General features: G+C 55.1%; 1 protein-coding gene across 1 annotated transcript in view; it reads right to left on the minus strand.

Annotated features, from left to right (window-relative positions):
• The window catches only part of LOC146813698 (solute carrier family 22 member 7-like), a 354,574-nt gene that overhangs the window by 221,136 nt on the left and 109,087 nt on the right, over nucleotides 1-24,351 (minus strand). The window contains exon 2 of the mRNA XM_085610186.1: nucleotides 23,817-23,920. Within this exon, the coding sequence (XP_085466312.1) occupies nucleotides 23,817-23,920 (104 nt within the window). The remainder of the gene's footprint in view (nucleotides 1-23,816; nucleotides 23,921-24,351) is intronic.

Genomic DNA, 24,351 nt, shown 5'->3' on the forward strand with positions numbered 1-24,351 from the left:
AGATACGAGAAAGAGACAGAGTCAGATTACACGAATTAGAGATGGCACGACTCAAGATGGATGGGGAACTTAAGTTGGCTGAACAGAAAATCAACCTCGAGCATATGCGGCTTCGAGAGGAACGAGAAGAAAAGCAGAGACAAAGAGAGCTGGAAGAGAAAAAAATAACGCTCGAGCACGAGCGCCGACTGGCGGAAATAGAACTGCGCAAACAGAATAAGGAACTGGGGGTGCCTGAGCGACCACACACCCCGGGGCCTATTGAGAAAAAAGTTCACATCCCCAAGGATGTGGTCCGCGAGTATGTCCGAGAAGACGACATACAACAGTGGTTTAAAGCCTATGAGATCGCAATGACCTCCCACCGGATCGACCGGAGTGATTGGGGAGCCGGACTTTGGGGGAGATTCATCAACGAGGGTCGCGATGCCCTGCTGCAGCTCCCCGATCACCAAATGTCGTCCTACGACCACATGAAGGCTGCCCTCCTCACCCGCTACGGCCTCACGCCCGAGATGTACCGCCAGAGGTTCAGAGATTGCACCCGGATCCCAGGTACAACTTGGGTGGAATACGTGAACTATTTCAGCCGGGCCTTCGAGGGTTGGATCAAGGGAAATCAGGTCACCACCTACGAACAACTCTTCAACCTTATGGTATGGGAGCACCTATCAAACAACTGTTTCGTCGAGCTCAGGCAGCACCTACTCGACAGTAAGCTGACTGACCCACGGCAGCTCGCCGCCGAAGCTGACCGGTGGGAAAGCACCCGAGTGGGCCGGAAAGGACCACACGACCAGAACAGAAGCAACCAAGGCCAGCACCGTCCTCGGGGAGGAGGAGGGGGCCAGGGGCGAGGGAGAGACACCTTACCAGCAACACCCGTGGCCAGCACCCCACCTCCGGCCGGCCGGGGCAACCCCCCATTGCGGCCTGGGTACCGAGCCCACGTCACGTGCCACCGGTGCCAGCGACTAGGCCACTACGCCAACGATCCGAACTGCCCGCTAAACCAACCACCCAAGCCCCGCCAGGTAGCTGCCGCTGCCCTGGGGGAAGAGCAATCATCGGAGGGACCCGAGGAGTATGAGCCGGACCAGCAAGGGTGGGAACTGGCCGCCATGGTCCTGGCATGCTTAGGGGGAAGGGACATGGTTCCGCGGGCTCCCCTACCCGCCAACACCAGAAAATATGGTCAGTGGGTGACCATTAATGGACAGAGAGCCGAGGCCTTGCGTGACACCGGCGCCAGCGTGACGGCCGTCCGCTGTCACCTGGTGAAGCCCGAGCAGATCCTGCCGAACATTCTCTGCCCCGTCCGCTCGGCAGATAACTCTGAGAGCATGTGTAAGATGGCCTGCGTCCCGTTTGAATGGGGAGGGGTCTCCGGCCTACTGAAGGTGACGGTCCGGGACGATGCCCCCGTGGACTGCCTCCTGGGGAATGACCTCGAGAGTTCCCCGTGGGCCACCGTCGAGAGAAGAGAGCACTTGGGGATGCTGGGCCTCCCGGACTGGGCCTGCATAACCACCCGATCCATGGCCGCCCGTGCCGCCCCCCGATCAGAAGAAACCGAATGGCCAGCACCTCCGCCCCCGGTTGCCCTCGGAGAGGACAACGGCGAGGCCGACCTCCCGGACCCGACTACCGAGGAAGACGCGCAACACCAGGACCTCCCGGATCTGGCTCAGTGGCGGCAAGAGGGGGGGCCCACCCAAGAACAGTTCCGCCAGGAACAAAAGACCTGTCCCTCCCTCGAGGGACTCCGCCAACAAGCCAGCACCCAAACCGCCGGGGACACCACAGGAACCCACTGGGTCTACTGGGATAACGACCTGCTCTACAGCGAGCAAAGAATCGCCGAACTGGGGGCCGGTCGAGTTCTGGTGGTACCGCTCTGCTTCCGAGACTTTCTGCTCAACCTAGCCCACGATGTCCCCCTGGCTGGACACCTGGGCCAGGACAAAACGTACAGTCGCCTGGTGACCCACTTTTTTTGGCCGAAAATGAGGAATGACGTCCTGAACCACTGCCGATCGTGCCCCACATGCCAAGCCAGCGGGAAGAGTGGCCGGAAACTGAAGGCCCCTCTACAACCCTTCCCGGTGGTCACCACCCCGTTCGAGAGGGTGGGGATAGACATTGTGGGACCTCTGGACCCCCGCACGGCACAAGGACACAGGTTCATCTTGGTACTAGTGGACCATGCCACCCGCTACCCCGAGGCGGTGCCTCTACGGACAGTGACCGCTCCAGTGGTTGGCCGGGCCCTGATGGGGATCTTCTCCCGGGTAGGCTTCCCCCGAGAAGTCGTCAGCGACCGAGGCACGAATTTCATATCAAAGTACATGAAGTCCCTCTGGCAACAATGCGGGGTCACCTACAGATTCACGACCCCCTATCACCCCCAAGGGAACGGACTAGTGGAGCGTTTTAACCGCACTCTCAAAGGGATGATTGGGGGATTGGAAGAACCTCTCCGTCGCCAGTGGGATGTACTGCTCCCGTGCCTCCTCTTCGCCTAACGGGAAGTGCCCCAGAAGTCCCTCGGTTTTAGCCCCTTTGAACTCCTATACGGACACCCTGTGCGAGGGCCCCTCAGCCTAGTCAAGGAAGGTTGGGAGATGGCCCCCCTAACGACCCCTCCAGACGTCTTCAAATACATCCTGGCCTTACGAAACCAGACCCGGCGCTTCAGGGAGATGGCCAAGGCGAACCTCGAGGCCAGCCAGGAGGACATGAAGAGGTGGTATGATCACAATGCCTCCTCCGTTGAATTCGAGCCGGGGCAGCAAGTATGGGTGATGTCCCCCACCGAACCATGCGCCCTGCAAGATAAGTGGACGGGGCCCTTCAAAGTGGTCGAGCGCAAAAGCCCCGTCACTTACCTCATCGACATGGGGTCCTCCCGGAACCCCCTTCGGGTCCTCCACACCAACCGGCTCAAACCGCACTTTGTGCGCTCCGAACTAAGCCTCTTGATGGCTACAGACAGTGGCACAGAAGAAGACTCCGAGCCCCTCCCGGACCTCCTGAAGACTCAGGAGAAGGACGGCTCCGTGGACGGGGTCCGGCTCTCGGACGCCCTCACTTCAGAGCAACGCCAGGACTGCCGGAACCTCCTGCTGCAGTTCGCTGCCCTGTTCTCCCTCACCCCCGGGGTCACCCCCTGGTGTTTGCACGACGTAGACACCGGGGACAGTCCCCCTGTCCGGCACCGGGCCTACCGCGTACCAGATCGGGTACGGGCCTGCATCCAGGAGGAAGTGGCCAAGATGCTCACGATCGGGGTCATCGAGCCCTCGGACAGTCCCTGGGCCAGTCCGGTCGTATTAGTTCCCAAGGCCGCTGCCCCCGGCTCCGCCCCCGAACTGAGATTCTGCGTCGACTACCGGGGCTTGAACGCTGTCACCCGGACCGACGCTCATCCCATCCCCCGAGCAGACGAGCTGATCGACCGGCTGGGGGCCGCCCGCTACCTTAGTATCTTCGACCTAACGGCGGGCTACTGGCAGATCGGCCTCACACCCAGGGCTCAGGAACGGTCAGCCTTCTCTACCCCCGATGGCCACTATCAATTTAAGGTCATGCCCTTTGGCATGAAGAATGCCCCCGCCACGTTCCAACGCCTTGTGAACCAGGTCTTGGCAGGGCTTGAAGAATTCAGCGCTGCCTACCTGGACGATATCGCTGTATACAGCCGCCACTGGTCCGACCACCTCCGCCACCTCCAAGAGGTCCTGCAAGCCCTCCAGCGGGCCGGCCTCACCATTAAGGCCGGCAAGTGCCAGATTGGCCAAGGGTCTGTGACCTACCTTGGGCACCAAGTGGGGAGCGGGCTGGTGGCCCCACTACAACTTAAGATTGCTGCCATCCAGTCCTGGCAGCCCCCCGTCACCCAGACCGAGGTCCGAGCCTTCTTGGGGCTCACCGGCTACTACCGGCGGTTCGTGAAGGACTACGGCAGCATCGTGGGGCCCCTCACGGGTCTCACATCCAAGAACCAGCCGAAGCGGGTCAACTGGACTCCTGATTGTCAAGCGGCCTTCGAGGAGCTGAAGGCCGCCCTGTGCACCGCCCCGGTGCTCCAGGCCCCCGATTACAGTCGGGAATTTGTGGTGCAGACCGACGCCTCCGACCACGGCATCGGGGCCGTCCTCTCTCAGCTGAACCCCGAAGGTCATGACCAGCCGGTGGCCTTCATCAGCCGACGTCTCCTGGCCCGAGAACAGCGTTGGAGCACCATCGAGAGGGAGGCATTTGCAGTAGTGTGGGCCCTCAAAAAGCTCCGACCCTATCTCTTCGGTACCCACTTCCGGGTACAAACCGACCATCGACCCCTGCAATGGCTGATGCAGATGCGGGGGGAGAACCCAAAACTCTTGCGCTGGTCCATTTCCCTGCAGGGAATGGACTTCACCGTGGAGCACCGCCCAGGCCAAGATCACGCCAACGCAGATGGCCTGTCCCGCTTTTTCCGCCTCGACGAAGAGAGTCCCCAAGGAGATGGGTGACTCTCCCCGCCTTCAGCTGGGGGGGACGCATGTTGGACAGGCCTCACAAACGGCTCGCTCCCTCCCCGCTCGACGGGGCCCGAACCCCGGCCCACCTGGCATATCCCCGCAACAAGCACCTGTACTCCGTCTCCCGACGGACCCTCTGCCCTCGGACCCCTACTCATCACGGGGTCCAGCCCCACCGGCTTTCCCGGCCGGGTCAAGCCGCCATCTTGGGCCCTGCACCACGCGGCCGCATGGCCTCCCCTCGACCCTAACCCCGGGCCTGGCCGGCCCCGACATCCCGGCACCACCATCCACCCAGGAGGTGAGCGGACCACTTGGCAGGTCAATGGGAGAACGAAGTGTCAAGGGCTCTCCCCCGCCAGGTGCCGATCGCCCCCAGCTCCCCCAGGCACTGGCTCCACCCCCTGCTGGGTGTCTGGACACCTTCATCCCGGACCCTCCGACCTCCAAGTGCGAGGGTCCGGACATCAAAGGGCACCAGCCCTATAACTGGGGCAGCTCCGGAGCAGGAAGGCAGTTGTATCCTGGAGTCGAGAGACACCGAGTGAACTCAACCCTGACGGTCTACTGGCGCTGCCGTAGCCCGCTCTTGTGAACCATCGTCCTGCCTGCTGGCGCTGCCGCGGCCTTCTGCAACCTTCACCTTCCTGGGACCTGCTGGCGCTGCCGCGGCCCGTTGTAACGACCATCCTCACCGGGACCTGCTGGCGCTGCCGCGGCCTTCTGCAACAGTCATCTTCCTGGGACCTGCTGGCGCTGCCGCGGCCCGTTGTAACGACCATCCTCACCGGGACCTGCTGGCGCTGCCGCGGCCTTCTGCAACAGTCATCTTCCTGGGACCTGCTGGCGCTGCCGCGGCCCGTTGTAACGACCATCCACACCGGGACCTGCTGGCGCTGCCGCGGCCCATACCACCTAATCACCAAGCTCGAGGATTGTGAGCTCATCATCATCTCATCCGAACTACCTGATTGGTAAATAGACTGTCCCGCTACCCCCTTCCCTACCTTGCGAGACTCTAATCGAGGGGACCCCTGAGTCCAGACCTCCTTGTACCATTTAACCGTACCTTAAATAAGTGCTTATAAAGAACACTGAACCTTATCCGTGTGTGATATCTGTCTGTGGGGGGGAAGTTACTTGTCTGTACGATCGCTGGAGACGGCTCTCCCCGGAGACCTCTCCTCCTGACCCCGGCCGACCCTCCCGGTCCATCTACCTTTTCTAACAATCCTGCTCCTTGTGAAGTAACTGCCCCAGAAGTGGACAGGCCTGTCCTGGCCACAGCTCTGATGGTAGGTGATCCTTCCAAGGTGGCACCCAGTCTGGAGCAGGTATCCTGCCCCTCTCTACCCAGCCTCAGTCAGCCCAGGGCTGCAGAGGTCAGGGAGGTCAGTGGACCCTTAATGGGCCCCTGTCCAGAGGAAACCCCTCATCAGCAGCTTAGGGACACCCAGCAGAATAGTTCTAGCCAGGTGATTATTCCTCTACAGACTGAGGGATCCCCCTTACCCCTAGGTACAGGCACCCCCCAGATGGACTTTGTTGGGCACAGGGAAACCTGGGGCATAGTTGCCCCACACATTCCAGTGCCCTCCACTATTCCAACCAGAGGGACCCAACCCCCAGCTGTAGGCAGCCAGAGGTTGACCCTTAGGGCCAGATATGACACAGTCATGGACAGAAAGGCTTCCAAGGTGACCAGTGTTCTGAGGAGGTTGAGACCACCCCAAATAGGGCCTCACTTCCTGTTAGACGGACCGGGTGGGTCGGCCGAGGACAAGGGGAGAGGTTTCCGGGGAGAGCCGTCTCCAGTGATCGTACAGATGAGTAACTTCCCCCCCACAGATACACACCACACAAGGATAGGATTTAACGTTCTTTATAGGCGATTTCTTAAGGTACGATGAAATGGTACAAGGAGGTCTGGACTCAGGGGTCCCCTCGATTCTAGTCTCTTGGTTTGGGAAAAGGGGGTAGCGGGACAGTCTGGTTACCAATCTGGTAGCTGAGATGGTATGGTGGATAGCTCACAATCCTCGAGCTCGGTGTTCTAGCTTGGACGGGCCGCGGCAGCGCCAGCAGGTCCCGGTGAAGGTGGTCGTTACAACGGTCCACGGCAGCGCCAGCAGGTCCCGATGAAGGTGGTCGGTACAACGGTCCGCGGCAGCGCCAGCAGGTCCCGATGAAGGTGGTCGGTACAACGGTCCGCGGCAGCGCCAGCAGGTCCCGACGAGGATGGATGATGCAGAAGGCCGCGGCAGCGCCAGCAGGCAGGACGATAATTCACAAGACAGGGCTACGGCAGCGCCAGTAGTCCGTCAAGGCTGAGTTCTTCTCGGTGTCTCTCGACTCCAGGATACAACTGCCTTCCTGCTCTGGAGCTGCCCTAGTTATAGGTCTGGCGCCCTTTGATGTCCGGACCCTCGCACTTGGAGGTCGGGGGGTCCGGGATGAGGGAGTCCAGACACCCAGCAGGGGGTGGAGCCAGCGCCCGGGGGAGCTGGAGGGCGATCGGCACCTGGCGGGGGAGAGCCATCGACACTTCTTTCTCCCATTGACCTGCCAAGTGGTCCGTTCACCTCCTGGGTAGATGGTGGTGCCGGGATGTCGGGGCCGGGCCAGGCCCAGGGTTAGGGTCGAGCTGAGGCCACGCGGCCTCGTGGCGCAGTGTCCAAGATGGCGGCTGATCCGGCCGGGGGAGCCGGTAGTGGTTCGGCCCCATGATACATGGATGTCCGGGGGCAGGAGTTCCGTCGGGAGACGGGGTGCGGGTTGCTCTTGTGGGTAACACCTGGGAGTCCGGGGCTTGGGCCTTGTCATGCGGGGAGGGAGCAAGCCCTTCATGTGGCCTGTCCAACATGCGTCCCCCCCAGCTGAAGGCGGGGAGAGTCACCCATCCTCTTGGGGACTCTCCTCGTCGAGGCGGAAAAAGCGTGACAGGCCATCTGCGTTGGCGTGGTCTTGGCCCGGTCGATGTTCCACAGTGAAGTCCATCCCCTGCAGGGAGATGGACCAGCGCAATAGTTTTGGGTTCTCCCCCCGCATCTGCATTAGCCACTGCAGGGGTCGATGATCGGTTTGCACCCGGAAGTGGGTACCGAAGAGATAGGGCCGGAGCTTTTTGAGGGCCCACACCACTGCGAAGGCCTCCCTCTCGATTGTGCTCCAGCGCTGCTCTCGGGCCAGGAGGCGTCTGCTGATGAAGGCCACCGGCTGGTCAAGACCCTCGGGGTTCAGCTGGGAGAGAACCGCCCCGATGCCGTGGTCGGAGGCGTCCGTTTGCACAATGAATTCCCGACTGTAATCAGGGGCCTGGAGCACAGGGGCGGTGCACAGGGCGGCTTTCAGCTTCTCGAAGGCCGCTTGACAGTCGGGGGTCCAGTTAATCTTCTTCGGGTGGTTTTTGGACGTGAGACCCGTGAGGGGCCCCACAATGCTGCCATAGTCCCTCACGAACCGCCGGTAGTAGCCGGTGAGTCCCAAGAAGGCTCGGACCTCGGTCTGCGTGACTGGGGGCTGCCAGGACTGGATGGCAGCGATTTTGAGTTGCAGAGGGGCCACCAGACCGCTTCCCACCTGGTGTCCGAGGTAGGTCACGGAGCCCTGACCAATTTGGCACTTGCCGGCCTTGATTGTGAGGCCGGCCCGCTGGAGGGCTTGCAGGACCTCTCGGAGGTGGTGGAGGTGGTCGGACCAGTGGTGGCTGTACACAGCGATATCGTCCAGGTAGGCGGCGCTGAACTCTTCGAGCCCCGCCAAGACCTGGTTCACTAGTCGCTGAAAAGTAGCTGGGGCATTCTTCATGCCGAAGGGCATGACCTTGAAGTGGTAGTGGCCCTCGGGGGTAGAAAAGGCGGACCGTTCTTGGGCTCGGGGTGTGAGACCGATCTGCCAGTAGCCCGCTGTCAGGTCGAAGATGCTGAGGTAGTGGGCAGCCCCCATGCGGTCGATCAATTCATCCGCTCGGGGGATGGGATGAGCGTCGGTCCTGGTGACAGCATTCAAGCCCCGATAGTCGACGCAGAATCGGAGTTCAGGTGTGGTGCCGGGGGCGGCGGCTTTGGGGACCAGCACGACCGGGCTGGCCCAGGGGCTGTCCGAGGGCTCGATGACCCCGAGCGTGAGCATCTTGGACACTTCCTCTTGGATGCAGGCCCGCACCCGATCTGGTACGCGGTATGCCCGGTGTCTGATAGGGGGACTGTCCCCAGTGTCCACGTCGTGCAAGCACCAGGGGGTGACCCCTGGGGTGAGGGAAAACAGAGTAGCAAACTGCAGCAGGAGGTCCCGGCAGCCTTGGCGTTGCTCTGGGGTGAGGGCATCGGAGAGCCGGACCCCGTCCACGGAACCGTCTTTCTCCTGAGTCTTCAGGAGATCAGGGAGAGGCTCGGAGTCTTCTTCCGCCCCACTGTCTGTAGCCATCAGGAGGCTGAGTTCCGAGCGCACAAAGTGGGGTTTGAGTCTGTTGGTGTGGAGGACCCGGAGGGGGTTCCGGGGAGACTCCATATCGATGAGATAGGTGACGGGGCTCTTGCGTTCGACCACTTTGAAGGGCCCCGTCCACTTGTCCTGCAAGGCACATGGTTCGGTGGGGGACATCACCCACACTTGTTGACCAGGTTCGAATTCGACGGAGGAGGCATTTTGATCGTACCATTTTTTCATGTCCTCCTGACTGGCCTCAAGATTCGCTTTCGCCATTTCCCTGAATCGCCGGGTCTGATTGCGTAGTGCCAGGAGGTACTTGAAGACGTCTGGAGGGGTCTTTAGGGGGGCCATCTCCCAACCTTCTTTGACTAGGCTGAGGGGCCCTCGCACAGGGTGCCCGTACAACAGTTCGAAAGGGCTAAAACCGAGGGACTTCTGGGGAACTTCTCGATAGGCGAAGAGGAGGCACGGAAGTAGTACATCCCACTGGCGACGGAGGGGCTCTTCCAATCCCCCAATCATTCCCTTGAGCGTGCGGTTGAATCGCTCAACTAGTCCGTTTCCTTGAGGATGATAGGGGGTCGTGAATCGGTAGGTGACCCCGCACTGTTGCCAGAGGGACTTCATATATTTCGAGATAAAGTTTGTGCCTCGGTCGCTGACGACTTCTCGGGGGAAGCCCACCCGGGAGAAGATCCCCATTAAGGCCCGGCCGACCACCGGAGCTGTTACAGTTTGCAGGGGCACAGCCTCGGGGTAGCGGGTGGCGTGGTCCACCAGTACCAGGATGAACCGATGTCCTTGTGCTGTGCGGGGGTCCAGGGGCCCCACAATGTCTATTCCCACCCTCTCGAACGGGGTGGTGACAACTGGGAAGGGTTGCAGAGGTGCTTTGAGCTTGCGGCCGCTCTTCCCGCTGGCCTGGCACGTGGGGCAGGACCGGCAGTGGTTGAGGACGTCGTTTCGCATCCTCGGCCAGAAAAAGTGGGTCACCAGGCGACTGTAGGTTTTGTCCTGGCCCAGGTGTCCAGCCAGAGGGACATCGTGGGCCAAATTTAGCAGGAAGTCTCTGAAACGGAGGGGCACCACCAGCACTCGACTGGCCCCTAACTCCGCGATTCTCTGTTCACTGTATAACAGGTCGTTATCCCAATAGACCCAATGGGCTCCGGTGGAGTCCCCTGCGCTCTGGGCGATGGCTTGCTGGCGGAGTCCCTCGAGGGAGGGACAGGTCTTCTGCTCCTGGCGGAACTGTTCCTGGGTGGGCCCCCCTTCTTGTCGCCACTGAGCCAGGCCGGGAAGGTCCTGGGGCTGGGCGACCCCTTCGGGGGTTTGCTCTGGGGGGTCGGTATAGTCGGTGTCCTCTACTGGAGTGATCGGGGGAGGAGGTGCAGGCCATTCTGGTTCTTCTGGTCGGGGGATGGCACGGGCGGCCATGGACCGGGTGGTTACGCACGCCCAGTCCGGGAGGCCCAGCATCCCCAGGTGCTCTCTTCTTTCGACGGCGGCCCACGGGGAACTCTCAAGATCATTCCCCAGGAGACAGTCCACGGGGGCATCATCCCAGACCGTCACCTTCAACATGCCGGAGACCCCTGCCCATTGGAAGGGGACGCAGGCCATCCGACATAGACTCTCGGAATTGTCGGCTGAGCGGACGGGGCAGAGAATGTTCGGCAGGATCTGCTCTGGTTTTACCAGGTGACAGCGGACGGCCGTCACACTGGCCCCTGTGTCACGTAGGGCTTCGGCCCGGCGCCCATTAATGTTTACCCACTGGCTATATTTTCTGGTGTTGGCGGGTAGGAGGGCCCGCGGGACCATGTCTTTTCCCCCTAGGCACGCTAGAACCATGGCGGCCGGTTCCCACTCTTGTTGTGCCTGCTCGTATTCTTCTTGTTCTTCGGAGATTTGTTCTCCCCCCAGGGCGGCGGCAGCTACCTGGCGGGGTTTTGGAGTTTGGTTCTGTGGACAGTTCGGGTCATTGGCGTAGTGGCCGACTCGCTGGCATCGGTGACACGTGACGTTGGCTCGGAACCCCGGGCGCATCGGGGGGTTCCCCCGGCTGGCCGGGGGCGGGGTGCTGGCAGCGGGAGCGGCCGGGACGGTGTCTCTCCCTCGCCCCTGGCCTCCTCCTCCTCCTCGGGGACGGTGCTGACCTTGGTTGTTCCGGTTCTGCTCGTGTGGCCCTCTCCGGCCCACTCGGGTGCTTTCCCACCGGTCAGCTTCGGCGGCGAGTTGCCGTGGGTCAGTCAATTTACTGTCGAGGAGGTGCTGCCTGAGCCCGACGAAGCAGTTGTTAGACAGGTGCTCCCACACCATGAGATTAAAAAGTTGCTCGTAGGTCGTTACGTGGCTTCCCTTAATCCAACCCTCGAAGGCTCGGCTGAAATAGTTGACATATTCCACCCACGTTGTACCCGGGATCCGGGTGCAGTCCCGAAACCTCTGGCGGTACATTTCGGGTGTGAGCCCATATCGGGTGAGGAGGGCAGCCTTCATGTGGTCATAGGAGGACATCTGATGGTCTGGGAGCTGCAGTAGGGCATCGCGGCCTTCGTTGACGAACCTCCCCCATAGGCCGGCTCCCCAGTCACTTCGATCGATCCGGTGGGAGGTCATGGCGATCTCGTAGGCCTTGAACCACTGTTGTATGTCGTCCTCTCGGACATACTCTCGGAAAACATCCTTGGGGATGTGGACTTTCTTTTCTGTCGCTCCCGGGGTGCGCGGTCGCTCGGGCACCTCCGGTTCTTTGTTCTGCTTCCGTAGTTCTATTTCTGCCAGTTTGCGCTCGTGTTCGAATGTTAGTCTTTTTTCTTCGAGCTCTCTCTGCCTCTGTTTTTCTTCCCGTTCTTCTCGGAGCCGCAGATGTTCTAGGTTCAGTTTTTGCTCGGCTAATTTTAGTTCACCGTCCATTTTGAGTCGTGCCATTTCTAACTAATGTAATCTGTTTTTTTCTCTTTCTTGGATCTCTTCCTGCGAGAGGCCCGTTCCTCGCTCCTCGGGAGCCGTGGCGTTCCTCTCCGATGCTGCACCGTTTTGGTCTGGGGATCCGGCGACCCCGGTTTCTGCCCACGACTCAATGGCGTGCTTAAAATCGTCTTTGGTACTCAGGCCGGTGGTAGCAATGCCTAGTTCCATGCAGAATTGTTTCAGTTCACGATGGCTATACTCTTCCAATTTATCCATCTGGAATTTCTCGGTGGATCCGCTCTCTTTGGCTGACATCGTGGTTTTGTCGTGGGGTGAGCTACTCTCTGTACGATTACGCGTTGATTCGGATCGCGCCGCTGGCCACCAATGTTAGACGGACCGGGAGGGTCGGCCGAGGACAAGGGGAGAGGTCTCCGGGGAGAGCCGTCTCCAGTGATCGTACAGATGAGTAACTTCCCCCCCACAGATACACACCACACAAGGATAGGATTTAACGTTCTTTATAGGCGATTTCTTAAGGTACGATGAAATGGTACAAGGAGGTCTGGACTCAGGGGTCCCCTCGATTCTAGTCTCTTAGTTTGGGAAAAGGGGGTAGCGGGACAGTCTGGTTACCAATCTGGTAGCTGAGATGGTATGGTGGATAGCTCACAATCCTCGAGCTCGGTGTTTTAGCTTGGACGGGCCGCGGCAGCGCCAGCAGGTCCCGGTGAAGGTGGTCGTTACAGCGGTCCGCGGCAGCGCCAGCAGGTCCCGATGAAGGTGGTCGGTACAACGGTCCGCGGCAGCGCCAGCAGGTCCCGATAAAGGTGGTCGTTACAACGGTCCGCGGCAGCGCCAGCAGGTCCCGACGAGGATGGATGATGCAGAAGGCCGCGGCAGCGCCAGCAGGCAGGACGATAATTCACAAGACAGGGCTACGGCAGCGCCAGTAGTCCGTCAAGGCTGAGTTCTTCTCGGTGTCTCTCGACTCCAGGATACAACTGCCTTCCTGCTCTGGAGCTGCCCTAGTTATAGGTCTGGCGCCCTTTGATGTCCGGACCCTCGCACTTGGAGGTTGGGGGGTCCGGGATGAGGGAGTCCAGACACCCAGCAGGGGGTGGAGCCAGCGCCCGGGGGAGCTGGAGGGCGATCGGCACCTGGCGGGGGAGAGCCATCGACACTTCTTTCTCCCATTGACCTGCCAAGTGGTCCGTTCACCTCCTGGGTGGATGGTGGTGCCGGGATGTCGGGGCCGGGCCAGGCCCAGGGTTAGGGTCGAGCTGAGGCCACGCGGCCTCGTGGCGCAGTGTCCAAGATGGCGGCTGATCCGGCCGGGGGAGCCGGTAGTGGTTCGGCCCCATGATACATGGATGTCCGGGGGCAGGAGTTCCGTCGGGAGACGGGGTGCGGGTTGCTCTTGTGGGTAACACCTGGGAGTCCGGGGCTTGGGCCTTGTCATGCGGGGAGGGAGCAAGCCCTTCATGTGGCCTGTCCAACACTTCCAGACTCAGACACCCCACCAGCCTCCTTCTGCGCCAAAAACCAATACAGGTAATTTCCCTAGACTTTGGAAAAACTCTAGGACCCCTTGGGGTAGGATTTCCCAAGTGGACCATGAGACAGGGAGCAACCATGCTAGTGCAGGTTCTTCCTTATATGGCCACTCAGGAAATAAAGGCTTATCTGGACAAGGTTAGCCTTATCTCCTTTCGTTTGGGGGGGGGGGGGTGATGTAGGAAGGTGGAAGCTGACTAATGGTTGCCCCCAACTTTTTGCCTGGTATTTGAGTGGTTTTTGACTAGTCTGGCTGGGATCATGCTATCCAGGACCCCAGCCTATCTACTTTCTCCTTAAAACTGATGTGAGTACCCTAGGTACAAACCCAATTGGATGCTGAGGATGCCCTGACAGTCCCTTGTAGATGGTACCCTAGGTACCCAGGGCATGGGTCCCTCAGTTGGCCTACCAGGGCTGCAGCACTTATTGTGCCACCCTGGGACAGCCATACAAACTGACACCACCAGACCACTACTGTAGTCTGGGTAAGGTGGTGCTAGCACCTCTTACAGTGATATAGGTACCCTATATCCCACCTTGTTACAACACATATACTCTCATAGGTCACCCCTATAGCAGGCCTTGCTAATCCTACAAGGCAGGGTGCTGAGGTATGTGTGAGGGGGGACCTCTACCTGAGTAGGGCCCCTCTGCAACCTACGTAAAATCATTGCTGGGTTGTTTGTAGTGTAGCCATACCATATACTCTTAACCGCATTATAAGTCTATCGCGATAGTGTGATAACTTGAGATTGGCTACACAGAACCATATCGTGTTTGGTGTCAAACATGTATGAATCATACCCCCAGTCCAGCCATGGGCATGAGGGCACGATTCCCCCCTGCTAGTGGGGCGATATGGGAAAAGCGGCAGAATTTAGACACCAATTTAAAAGTGCACACGTAGTACAAAATGGCTACTACCCGCCACCCACACGACTCTGGCTGGCTGTTGCTGGTGAAAATCCCAGCCTCACCAGCTGGACAATAGGGCTCCTGTGGCAGGGAGGGGCTAGCATCTCCCCAGACAGGATATGTGGATTGGAACTGGGTGGGTGCACCATATGTTGCCTTTCAGAGTTGCACGTAGGCAGCTACAGCGCCTACATTCTGCATACACCGCCTGGAACCAGTTCAGGGGCATCCTGCCCATGGCCCAGTCGGGAAACACACAAAGGGGAGTGGGTGTAGCCACCCTTTCCCGCCTCAACTCTCATTGGTAGGCTCTGATCTGGACCCTCCCCTAATCTAAGGGATAAAGGTGAATACTGTGTCCCCAGAGCCTCAGATTAATCTTGGACTTCACAGACTTGACCTTCGACGAGCTGCTGCACAGCTGAATGAAGAAATCTCCCTTGGGGTAAAGGAGTTACCCCCCTGCTTGGCAGGCACCTGAAACACTGCAAGTGACCTGGTTTGAACTTTGCTGCTCCTACAGACTTCGTCGACTCCCAGCAACCTTGAGGTGGGTTTCCTAAGCATCCCAGAGGCCAGTGAGTGTGCACAGCAAGTCTGAGCACCGTGGACCGCGTGGGTGCCGAGATTCCCGATACCCCCAGGACACCCAGGACACCTCTTGCATAGCACACTACCCTGACCAGTGGGGAAGTTGTGATTTGGCCCATTATTGAGCCAACCACCAAGCAGCAATTGTGCCAAAGATCAGCACCCTAGCCCCCTCCGGTGGCCCGTGGGCTCCCTTATACGCTCTCCATTTTGCTGCCTTCCACGGTCCCTTGTCTCTCGACTTGCGGGCCCTAGCGGAGGACAATCTCAACATTTAAGAGTTCTCCTGGTTGCTTCAGGCCTGCTCTACAGTCTCTCCAAAGGAGACCTCTCACAGACCTCGTGGGTCTGCACCAGTAGCTGATTTGTTCATCTTGCGTGGGTTGCGGTTGCCAAGGCTTAGTGGATCCAATCCGGACACTAACACTGCAGCGACCCTCATCCGATGTGGGACAGTTGCCCTCCAGAAGCTGGCTTTCCTTGAAGCCTCTCGGAGCCCGTGGCTGCAGATCCAATCTACACCTCTTTCCACTTGAAGCACCCGACATTAAAGGGCTCTTTCCTTTGAGCTCCCTGGTCACTGTGCCATGACCCAGACTCTCTCCCCTCTGCTTTCAGGTTCCTCTCTACAAGATCTACAACTTCATTCTTCACGGCATCATCGACGCTTATGGCTAGCAGCAGTTTTGTGCATTTTCCCATTGAAAATCAGCCTGCGACCCGACATCGAAAAGACATATGCACCCGGCTTCCCTGGGGCAGGTAACAGTGGTACCTTGGTACTCTCGTGGTAGTGGGCTCCTCAAAGGCTTAACTCTAAGCCCTTAACTTTGAACTCCTGCTAGAAGTGTCTTTAATCTGTTTAAATCAAACCGCGACATTCTCCATAGGCTATAATAGAGATCCCGATAGCAGCTATTTCCACTGCACGCGCCTCCCGTGGGTCCCCTTCCTCATAACCTGGGGTGGATTCTTAAGGGGCCCGCGATCCTAAATGCCCTAGGCATTGTCTGTAGAATTGTCGTGGTTCGTATACCACTTTTTTAATATATGGTTTGGTCCCCCTCCCCGGGGCCCTGTGATTCCAGTGCTATTTATTGTATCTATCAATGCTTGTTTGAATTGTAACTTTGCCTCTAGCCTCATAAAGAGACCTGTGGGATTCTGTTTAGAATAAATACACATATTTTATATATATACCTGCGTAGGCTACTCTTTCATTTGTTCATTCAAGAGGTTATCTATGGTAAAACAATAAGCTTAACACTCCTTCAAGACTTAGCCTGAAGGCTGCTCTCCACAGCTACCACTAGGATAGCTTTCTTTAAAGGTTGTCTTAAACCTATCATCAATAAGAGTCGAATTGGACTGGTACAAGGTGTCCCCTCTAACTAAGAGACAGCATATGCCAGGCCATATCTTCTACTCCTGCTTTTATAATTGGGTGGAGGACTACATGTCCCATAATGCAAAGCGTATGCCTGGCCTAGATGCGCCGCTCACACACAGATGTGGAAAACGTTAGTGCTGTATGCGGCTGTTCCTGTGTTACAATTGAAAGCTATTCCTATGCAGACATTTAAACATTTTTTACTGATGTCCAGCGTTATGTCTTCAACGCTTACTTCAGATGCCATGGTATCTGAAAAGAGTCTGTCCCCTCTCTCACTCCAAGCCCATTCCCTTACACCAAATGCAGTGACAACTTTAGGGATAGCCTCCATGTATGACTCGGCCACTGGCATATATCTAACTTTTATGCCTGGGAAGCCTTAGTTACCAACATTTGAGGTTACTTATGTCTGACATTTCCATGGGTTCAGTGTGTTTATGTGTAACATTGCAAATGTATTGTGCGCTGATTTCTTGCAAAAAGAGGACGCCCGTAGTGCCCTTCTAACAATATCTATTTCACAAATTAATTACTGCAGTGTTAATAGCATAAACACTGCCTTAAAATAATGCAAAACTCCTAGGGTACATATGCAAGGGGCAGTGTAGTGCCATACTAACCAATATACAGGAGTTTTCAGGCCAGTTAAATAGTTTCTGGAGTTTGTATGTTATACCAGATATATATTTTAGCTACAACACCAGAGTCCAGTGGGAATATCTGTGTCACTTTTTCAAGGTGCTGACATCAGAGACTAGTTGCACAGGGGAACTCTGCCCCACACAGTAAAAAATGCATACATCCGTGCAAAGTATGTAGTGTGGAAATATGGCGTGTATGAGAACCCTGGCCAGGCGGCATCCTGTACTGCTGCCAGAAACAAATTAATCATGGTATACCTTTTACTTTGGTTGTCTGGTGAATAACTTTCTACCTTGAGTAGAGGATCTTTTGCTACCCTTGAGGTAACTCCATGCACTGATGTATAGTCCTTGCTTACGAGAAGCACGGTTGTCAGTAACTGCACTCCTTTTACTGCCAGCCTTGCTTTTCCTAAGCAATGACTATAAGTACAAAGTGCGTGTTTACGCACCGCTTGCAGGTTTTCAAAACACATAAATAAAAGGCATTGTCATTTAGAATGCCAATAGCTCAAACTCTCGCAAATGCGAGACCTATTGCTTTGCAAATGGTTGTTTATTCCGTCTGTTCCACGTCTCCATGGTCAGCCATCGCTGCTTTCTGAACAGCATGGCTGGAATTGACTTTGTTGTGGTTTATTGTTAAATGTGCTTACAATAGAAAAGAGTACACAAACCAAACGTTGCAGGAGACATATTCATTATAAAGAAAACGAGACAGCTCTTTGACTGGTAAATCTCATGCACTGATTGAAGGATGTCAAAAAGCTATCAGTCTAAAGAAGGGTGGAAACAGCTGCAACATCCTCTGTCATTGATGAAACAATGAATTTGTTGGAACAAGTGGTTTGGGTTGCTGCACGACCTAGAGAGGGCCACCTTTTGACCCTATGCTGGGATCAGTTTTTGTGCCTGCTGCTCACTGGGCAGTTCGCCTCTCCCGGCAGCAGGGCGCTGGGCCCCAGAAGGTGCCACGATGACCCACTTGCAGGCGGGCCTTTGGCAAGAGTCTGCGGGGAAAGCCCAACTAGAGCGGAACAAGAACCCAAAAACCTTGCACCAGGACATCCAGGAGGCCCAGGACATGGTAATCACCTGGCCGGACATCGGCTTCTTGGTTCCTGCACACGGCTGACGCCTTTTTCTTGTGGTTTCTGCGGGCCAGGAAGTATCACTACGCCCAGGCCTTCCACCTGCTGGCACAGTACTTTGAGTACCGCCAGCCAGGGTTTTAAGTGGGATGAGAAACCTGGGGGGGTCTCTCAAAGGGGTGTGGCCAATGTAATTAAGGGCGTGGCTTACAAAAACATAGGGTAGAAATCTGTGCTTAGCATACTGTGCCGCCCGACTTGTCTTTTGCTGTTTCTGTCATTGCAGCCAGATATATGATACAAGTAACATCACACCTACAAAAAGTCACGACTATTGGCTTCGTCAATGGTTGTTAGTTGCATAAGATAAATAAGCAGCAACTATAGCTTGTAGATAATATTGAAAAGGCTTCCACTTAAAGCCCTGGTGACACCACGACAATGTTGCTGCTTCTGAGTTTCAAAAAGAGAACGGAAATCCAGAGAGAAAATGACTCTCTTTAAAGGATTTCCCTTCCCCCTACAACGCTCATCTGGCATGCCGTAACTTCTTCACTAGTGAGAAGTGAGCAGTGTGAGCAGCGCACATCCATGTGCCTGCTGTCACTGCAGTCTGGAAAACAATTGACCGCCTGTGCCAGGGCACAAAACAGAGCCCGATAGAGACCCGTTTCGAGGCCCCCTTTAAAAAACTGCCGGTGCTCGGCACCGGTGAGACCCGGCCCACTTAAACCCTGCCGCCAGCAGAACCTGGACATGTTTCAAAACTTCAAGGCCACCTACCCCGGCATCAAGCAAGGGCCGGCACGATGGATGGAAGATCCTGGTGCTCTTTGCAGCAAACTGGGACCAGACCAGGTAAAACCTGATTAAAATGTGTCCTTACTTCAGCAGCGGATTTCAGTGACTAAAGGTGCCATGATTAGACAAGCACTTTTTTAAAATGAATAACAGATTGTGGAAGATACAGTGATGCTTTCAAGAACAGTGTCATGTGGCTCTTGATTGGTAGTTCCTCATTCTTAGTCCTCTAGACAGTGCTCCAGCTGCTTCAAATCAAATCAAATCAGGGACATTTGTATTGAGCACAAATCACTCATAAAAGTCTCATGGCGCTTGCAGACAGCTCTGAAAAGAAACAGACTTGAACTAATTTCCAAAAATCCAGGTCTTCAACTTTTTGCGGAAGCTGCTGTGGTCTGGCATACTGCGAAGATAGTAAGGCATTTTATTCCAAGACGCTGGAGCCAAAGAAGAAAACGCCCGGCCCCCTTGCCTAGCAGTGTGAATTCTAAGGGGGGTCAGCAGGGCCGAATCACTAGAGCGCAGTGTCCTGGATGGTTGATACCAACATAACTTTGACAGCCAATATTTTGGGCCGATTCCATACATATGTTTATGAGTTAGACATAGTGTTTTAAAAAGGGTTCATTTTTTCACTGGGAGCCAGCGAAGAGTATTTAGACATGTTGCCGACGGGAATCTGTAAGGGCGATCAGGGACTAATCTGGCAGCCCCAGTTGTAATTCCTCATTCCTAGTCCTCTAGGCAGTGCTGCAGCTGTGCCGCTCTTCCTAGTGGTAATTCGTCATTCTTAGTCCTCTAGCCAGTGCCGCAGCTACTTCTCTGGTCCCGTTGGTAATTCCTCATTCTTAGTCCTCTAGACAGTGCTGCAGCTGCTTATCTGGTCCCAGCGGTAATTCCTCATTCTTAGTTTTCTAGGCAGTGCTGCAGCTGCTTATCTGGTCCCAGTGGTAATTCCCCATACTTAGTCCTCTAGGCAGTGCTGCAGCTGTGTCTTTGTTCCCAGATGTAATTCCTCATTCTTAGTACTCTAGGTTGTGCTGCTAGCTGCTTCTCTGGTCCGGTTGGTAATTCCCCATTCGTAGTCCTCTAGGCAGTGCTGCAGCTGTGTCTCTTTTCCCAGATGTAATTCCTCATTCTTAGTACTCTAGGCTGTGCTGCCAGCTGCTTCTCTGGTCCTGTTGGTAATTCCTCATTCTCCGTCCTCTAGGCAGTGCTGCAGCTGTGTCTCTTTTCCCAGATGTAATTCCTCATTCTTAGTACTCTAGGCTGTGCTGCCAGCTGCTTCTCTGGTCCTGTTGGTAATTCCTCATTCTCCGTCCTCTAGGCAGTGCTGCAGCTGTGTCTCTGTTCCCAGATGTAATTCCTCATTCTCCGTCCTCTAGACAGTGCTGCAGCTGCTTCTCTGGTCCCAGTGTCTCTGCTCATACATCCCCTACACTCCAAACCAAAACACATGGGTAAAAGACATTGGGGCAGATTTATGTTGCCTGGCGCATCCCTGCAAATCAGCAAGGATGCGCCAGGAATGATGCGTCACGCAAGTTTACCCTTGCGCCACACATGATGCGCCGCATTTATAATGCGGCGCATCATGGCGCAGGAATAAACAGATGCGTGACGCATCCAATGGCGTAAGGTTGGCGCAGTGCTTCAGTTGCGTCGCAAGCGCGACGCAACTCCAGCACTGTTCCAACCAACCCTATCCCTAACATGGTGCGTCAAGCCTTACGCCTGCTTCAAGCAGGCGCAGGGTTTTGGCGCATCAGCGTTGGGAAAGTGACTCAGTCAAATCTTATAGATTTGACTGAGTCACTTTTCAGGGGCGTTCCTGCGACGGAACGCCCCCCCCCCTATGTCGACACGCCCACGTGAAACCTGACGCAGGTTTTACGTGGCGCAGGGCTTTACATCGTGACGCATCTCCATAGATGCGTCACGATGTAAATATGACGCAACGTGGCGCAGGGTTTACACCGCCGCTGCGTCACAAAAGTGACGCAACGGCGGCGTAAAAGTGGCGCATCTCCGACATAGATCTGCCCCATTGTCATTTGCAACGCCAACAGCTTTAACTCTAAAAAATGCGACACATATTTCATTTCAAATGCTTGTTTTAAATTATTTTTAGGCACGGGGATGAAGTGATTTGCCCAGGGACTCGAATCTGATTCCCAAGCCCCAGCTCTCGCCACATCCTCTCCCCTTAAGGTCCCCGTGCTTCATTAAAAAAAAAAAAAATGAATGTGACCTTGTGTAATGTACCTGGTGCTCACGTAAAGCGCTACAATACATTCGGTCAAGGTCGCGCTATATAAAACCGCTAAACAAAAAACATTCCACAGTGTGGCTGAGCAGAGAGATGGAGGAGGCGTGCTGCCCTGATCTTGCTGCTGAAGTTTGATTAGCTGCAAGTTCTTTGTTCCCCGCTTGAGGGCGCTGATTACTTCTGATTACATCCTCCAGAAATAGAGAGGACAGATGAACAAACAGCAGCTGATTCCATGGCAGAACAGGGAGCATCATGTGAATGAGGCATGTATACATGGAGCGCCAACAAGTAAGGTCACGGGTGAGAGGGGGTGGACACAGAGAAAAGTGAAAGAAATCAGGGAAGAGTGGGCGATATCCAGAATGAGAATCAGGGGAGAAATGGCCCAGCAGAGGGGGAGGAGGGGCTGGGCCCTTGCAACTGTGGGGGGAGGGAGGAGAGAGAAAATGTACCAAAAGTAAGGAAAAAAACAAAAATATATTTGTATTCTTAAAAGCACGCATTGCCTTAGTAGTGTATGAGAAGCTGTTAATGTCAAAATTAAAGCTGTACAAATATGATACCGCCTGAAGTACACAGCAAAGAGAATATAACACCAGAATGAATATAACAAATTTTAAAAACAATATCAAACATGCCAAAATAATGTACCATGTAGCAAAAGAAATATGATTAGCAGTAAAATGAATACTTTACTTAGGGAACGCTATGAATAACAATGTAAATTCAGTAAAATATCTACTAAAATATATGTTGAGGATATTGATCTGAATATGACCCACACTGAAAACATTATAGCAAGCAGTGAAACAAATATGATTTGCATTAGGAAGAATGACGATTGCTGAAGTGACTAACATGTTATGAGAAATATGACATGTTGAAATGAATATTATGCACTCTCGTCACATGATGTGACGTGGCATGGCGTGTAAAATAACGTTGGGTTGTGATTAGGTCCGAGTTATTACCAGTGGCTGAGATTAATTCAAGCATTCCATCCATCACTCTTTTGCATCCTTTAGTGTGTCGCCCCAAGTGGTCCTGGTGTACCCCGACTTGGGACCCTTTCACACTGTGTCACTGAAACTGACCTTTCCCCGGCTCATGAGCCCACAACTGGGGTAAAAACGATCGTGGGTTGCTTGTGCTCCGGTTCAGGGAGGACCTGCCTTGGCAGTTCGGGCTCGACTGTTCTGACTGGAGCCGGGTCAAGACTGATTTGCATTTAGCTGGGTCCAAACTGAGGTGACATAGTGTGCAAATAATGATGGATTTGCATGGGTCCCGATTAATTCCCAGTGGCTGAGATTAATTCAAGCATTACATCCCTCACTTTTTTGTATACTTTTAGAAAGTAGCCATTTTCCTGCCTTAGCCATTTGGCACCTTCAGTTTGTCTCTGGGTCACATGACTGGATGCAGCTGGCATATGGGCTTTGTGAATTTCTCCCAGACAGCCCCACACAATGGAGAGCTGAGGTGTGCCTGGATGGGCCGTCACTGGCAGGATGGGAGGGGGGAGCTGGGCACAGCCCAATTTATACTCGAATAAGCTGTTTACTGCTTCTACACAAAGGACTGCAAACCTCCTGTAGTTAGTCTGGAGTCAGGGGAGGTAGGAAACCTGTTCACTTTAAAGAGAGTTTCTCGAAGCTTCCTCCACCTTCCAGAGTGAGGGCCCCAGCTATAAATCTTGGACCCCAGATAACACCTCTTCAGTACACTTCTGTACCTGTGGATAGTATGCCAGGAAAAAGGACTACTGTGCTGCTGAAAGGACTAAGCAAACACAAGGAGATGAAGGGCGGAGCGCTGAAACTTTTCAGACACTCACCCCCAGTCACAGATCTGAGTTGAATCCATCATCATTCTTTAGCTCACTTTGCCACTCCAGTTCAGAACCAGCTGTATGCAAATCAGTCTTGACCCTGTGCCTCATGGGAACAGTCGAGCCCGAACTGCCAAGCCAGGTCTTCCCTGGACCGGAAACACGCATCTTAGGACAGTATCAGGGTAACACCCCTCATCAGCCAGGCTAGCTTGAATTCAGTGGCAAAGCGAACAAGGGACCCACATCTGAGCATACCCTGCTCACTTAGCACGAACAAAGAAAACACGAGGAGGTGATGGACAGAGTGCTGAAACTTTTCAGACACTCACCCCCAGTCACAGATCTGGGTTGAATCCATCATCATGCTTTAGCTCACTTCGCCACCTCAGTTCAGACCCAGCCATATGCAAATCAGTCTTGACCCTGTGCCTCATGGGAACAGTCCAGCCTGAACTGCCAAGCCAGGACTTCGCACTGCAAATCTTTCATCCGCAGCAAGCCTCGGCTAAGTACCTACAAGATATGGAAGCCTCCTCGTGTGAAGTTATTGATGACTCGAGGCTCCAGGAAGATCCCTGGCTCTTCCCATTTGTTGTGGGGTATGTAAGCTGGCAAGAGAGCCACAGCGATGAAGTGCATATACTGTGAAGATTGCTCATGTACTGTCTCCTTGTATCTTGTCCGGCAGACCGCAGTCGCCATCCACCGGAAGGTGACCGAAATGCCTTGTTGAACAGATGCTGCTGTGCACTATCCATGGGGTACATTTGATAGTGGCAAGCAATTAACTGCAAGTAGGGAAACACACCCACACACAAGAAGGAAACTTTAAATATATACTGTACCTATCGGACAGGTATCCATTCAGAATGGCCCCCACGGTGACCCCGATGAAGAAGAACGTGGATGAGGCCTTATTGAGCCATTTCTCTTCGCACACGAGGTCCCACTGAAAGAAAAAGGCAGGAGCCAATGTCAGAGATGGATTCCTCTACTGCAGCTGATTAGTTCCAAGTGCCCCTCCTTGCTCTGCATTGGTTGGCCCCTCATGCCAGCTATTCATGCTTTGTAGCAGCTGCAGGGTGTCCCACCACCTCCTCTTTCCATGGATGTTCCATTAGTGCAAGAGAATAGACCCCCTGGTACCACATCTCATGTGTGAGGGCACTGATGGAGAGGATTCAATGGATTTTCACACAAACACTCCTGTCGGCCTTGAAATCTACACAGTGGGCCCTTTCAGGCAAAGATACCCCGTATTTTATCCTATGCCCTTGAATACATTCCCATAGGTAAGTGCTCAGTTTTACATTTATTCAAAGGGAAGCTTCTCCGGAAGAAAATTTCTTTAAGTCAAGCAATTCCTGTTCAAGCGCTATG

This window comes from Triturus cristatus, chromosome 6, assembly GCF_964204655.1.
Source record: "Triturus cristatus chromosome 6, aTriCri1.1, whole genome shotgun sequence".
Classification (NCBI taxonomy): domain Eukaryota; kingdom Metazoa; phylum Chordata; class Amphibia; order Caudata; family Salamandridae; genus Triturus; species Triturus cristatus.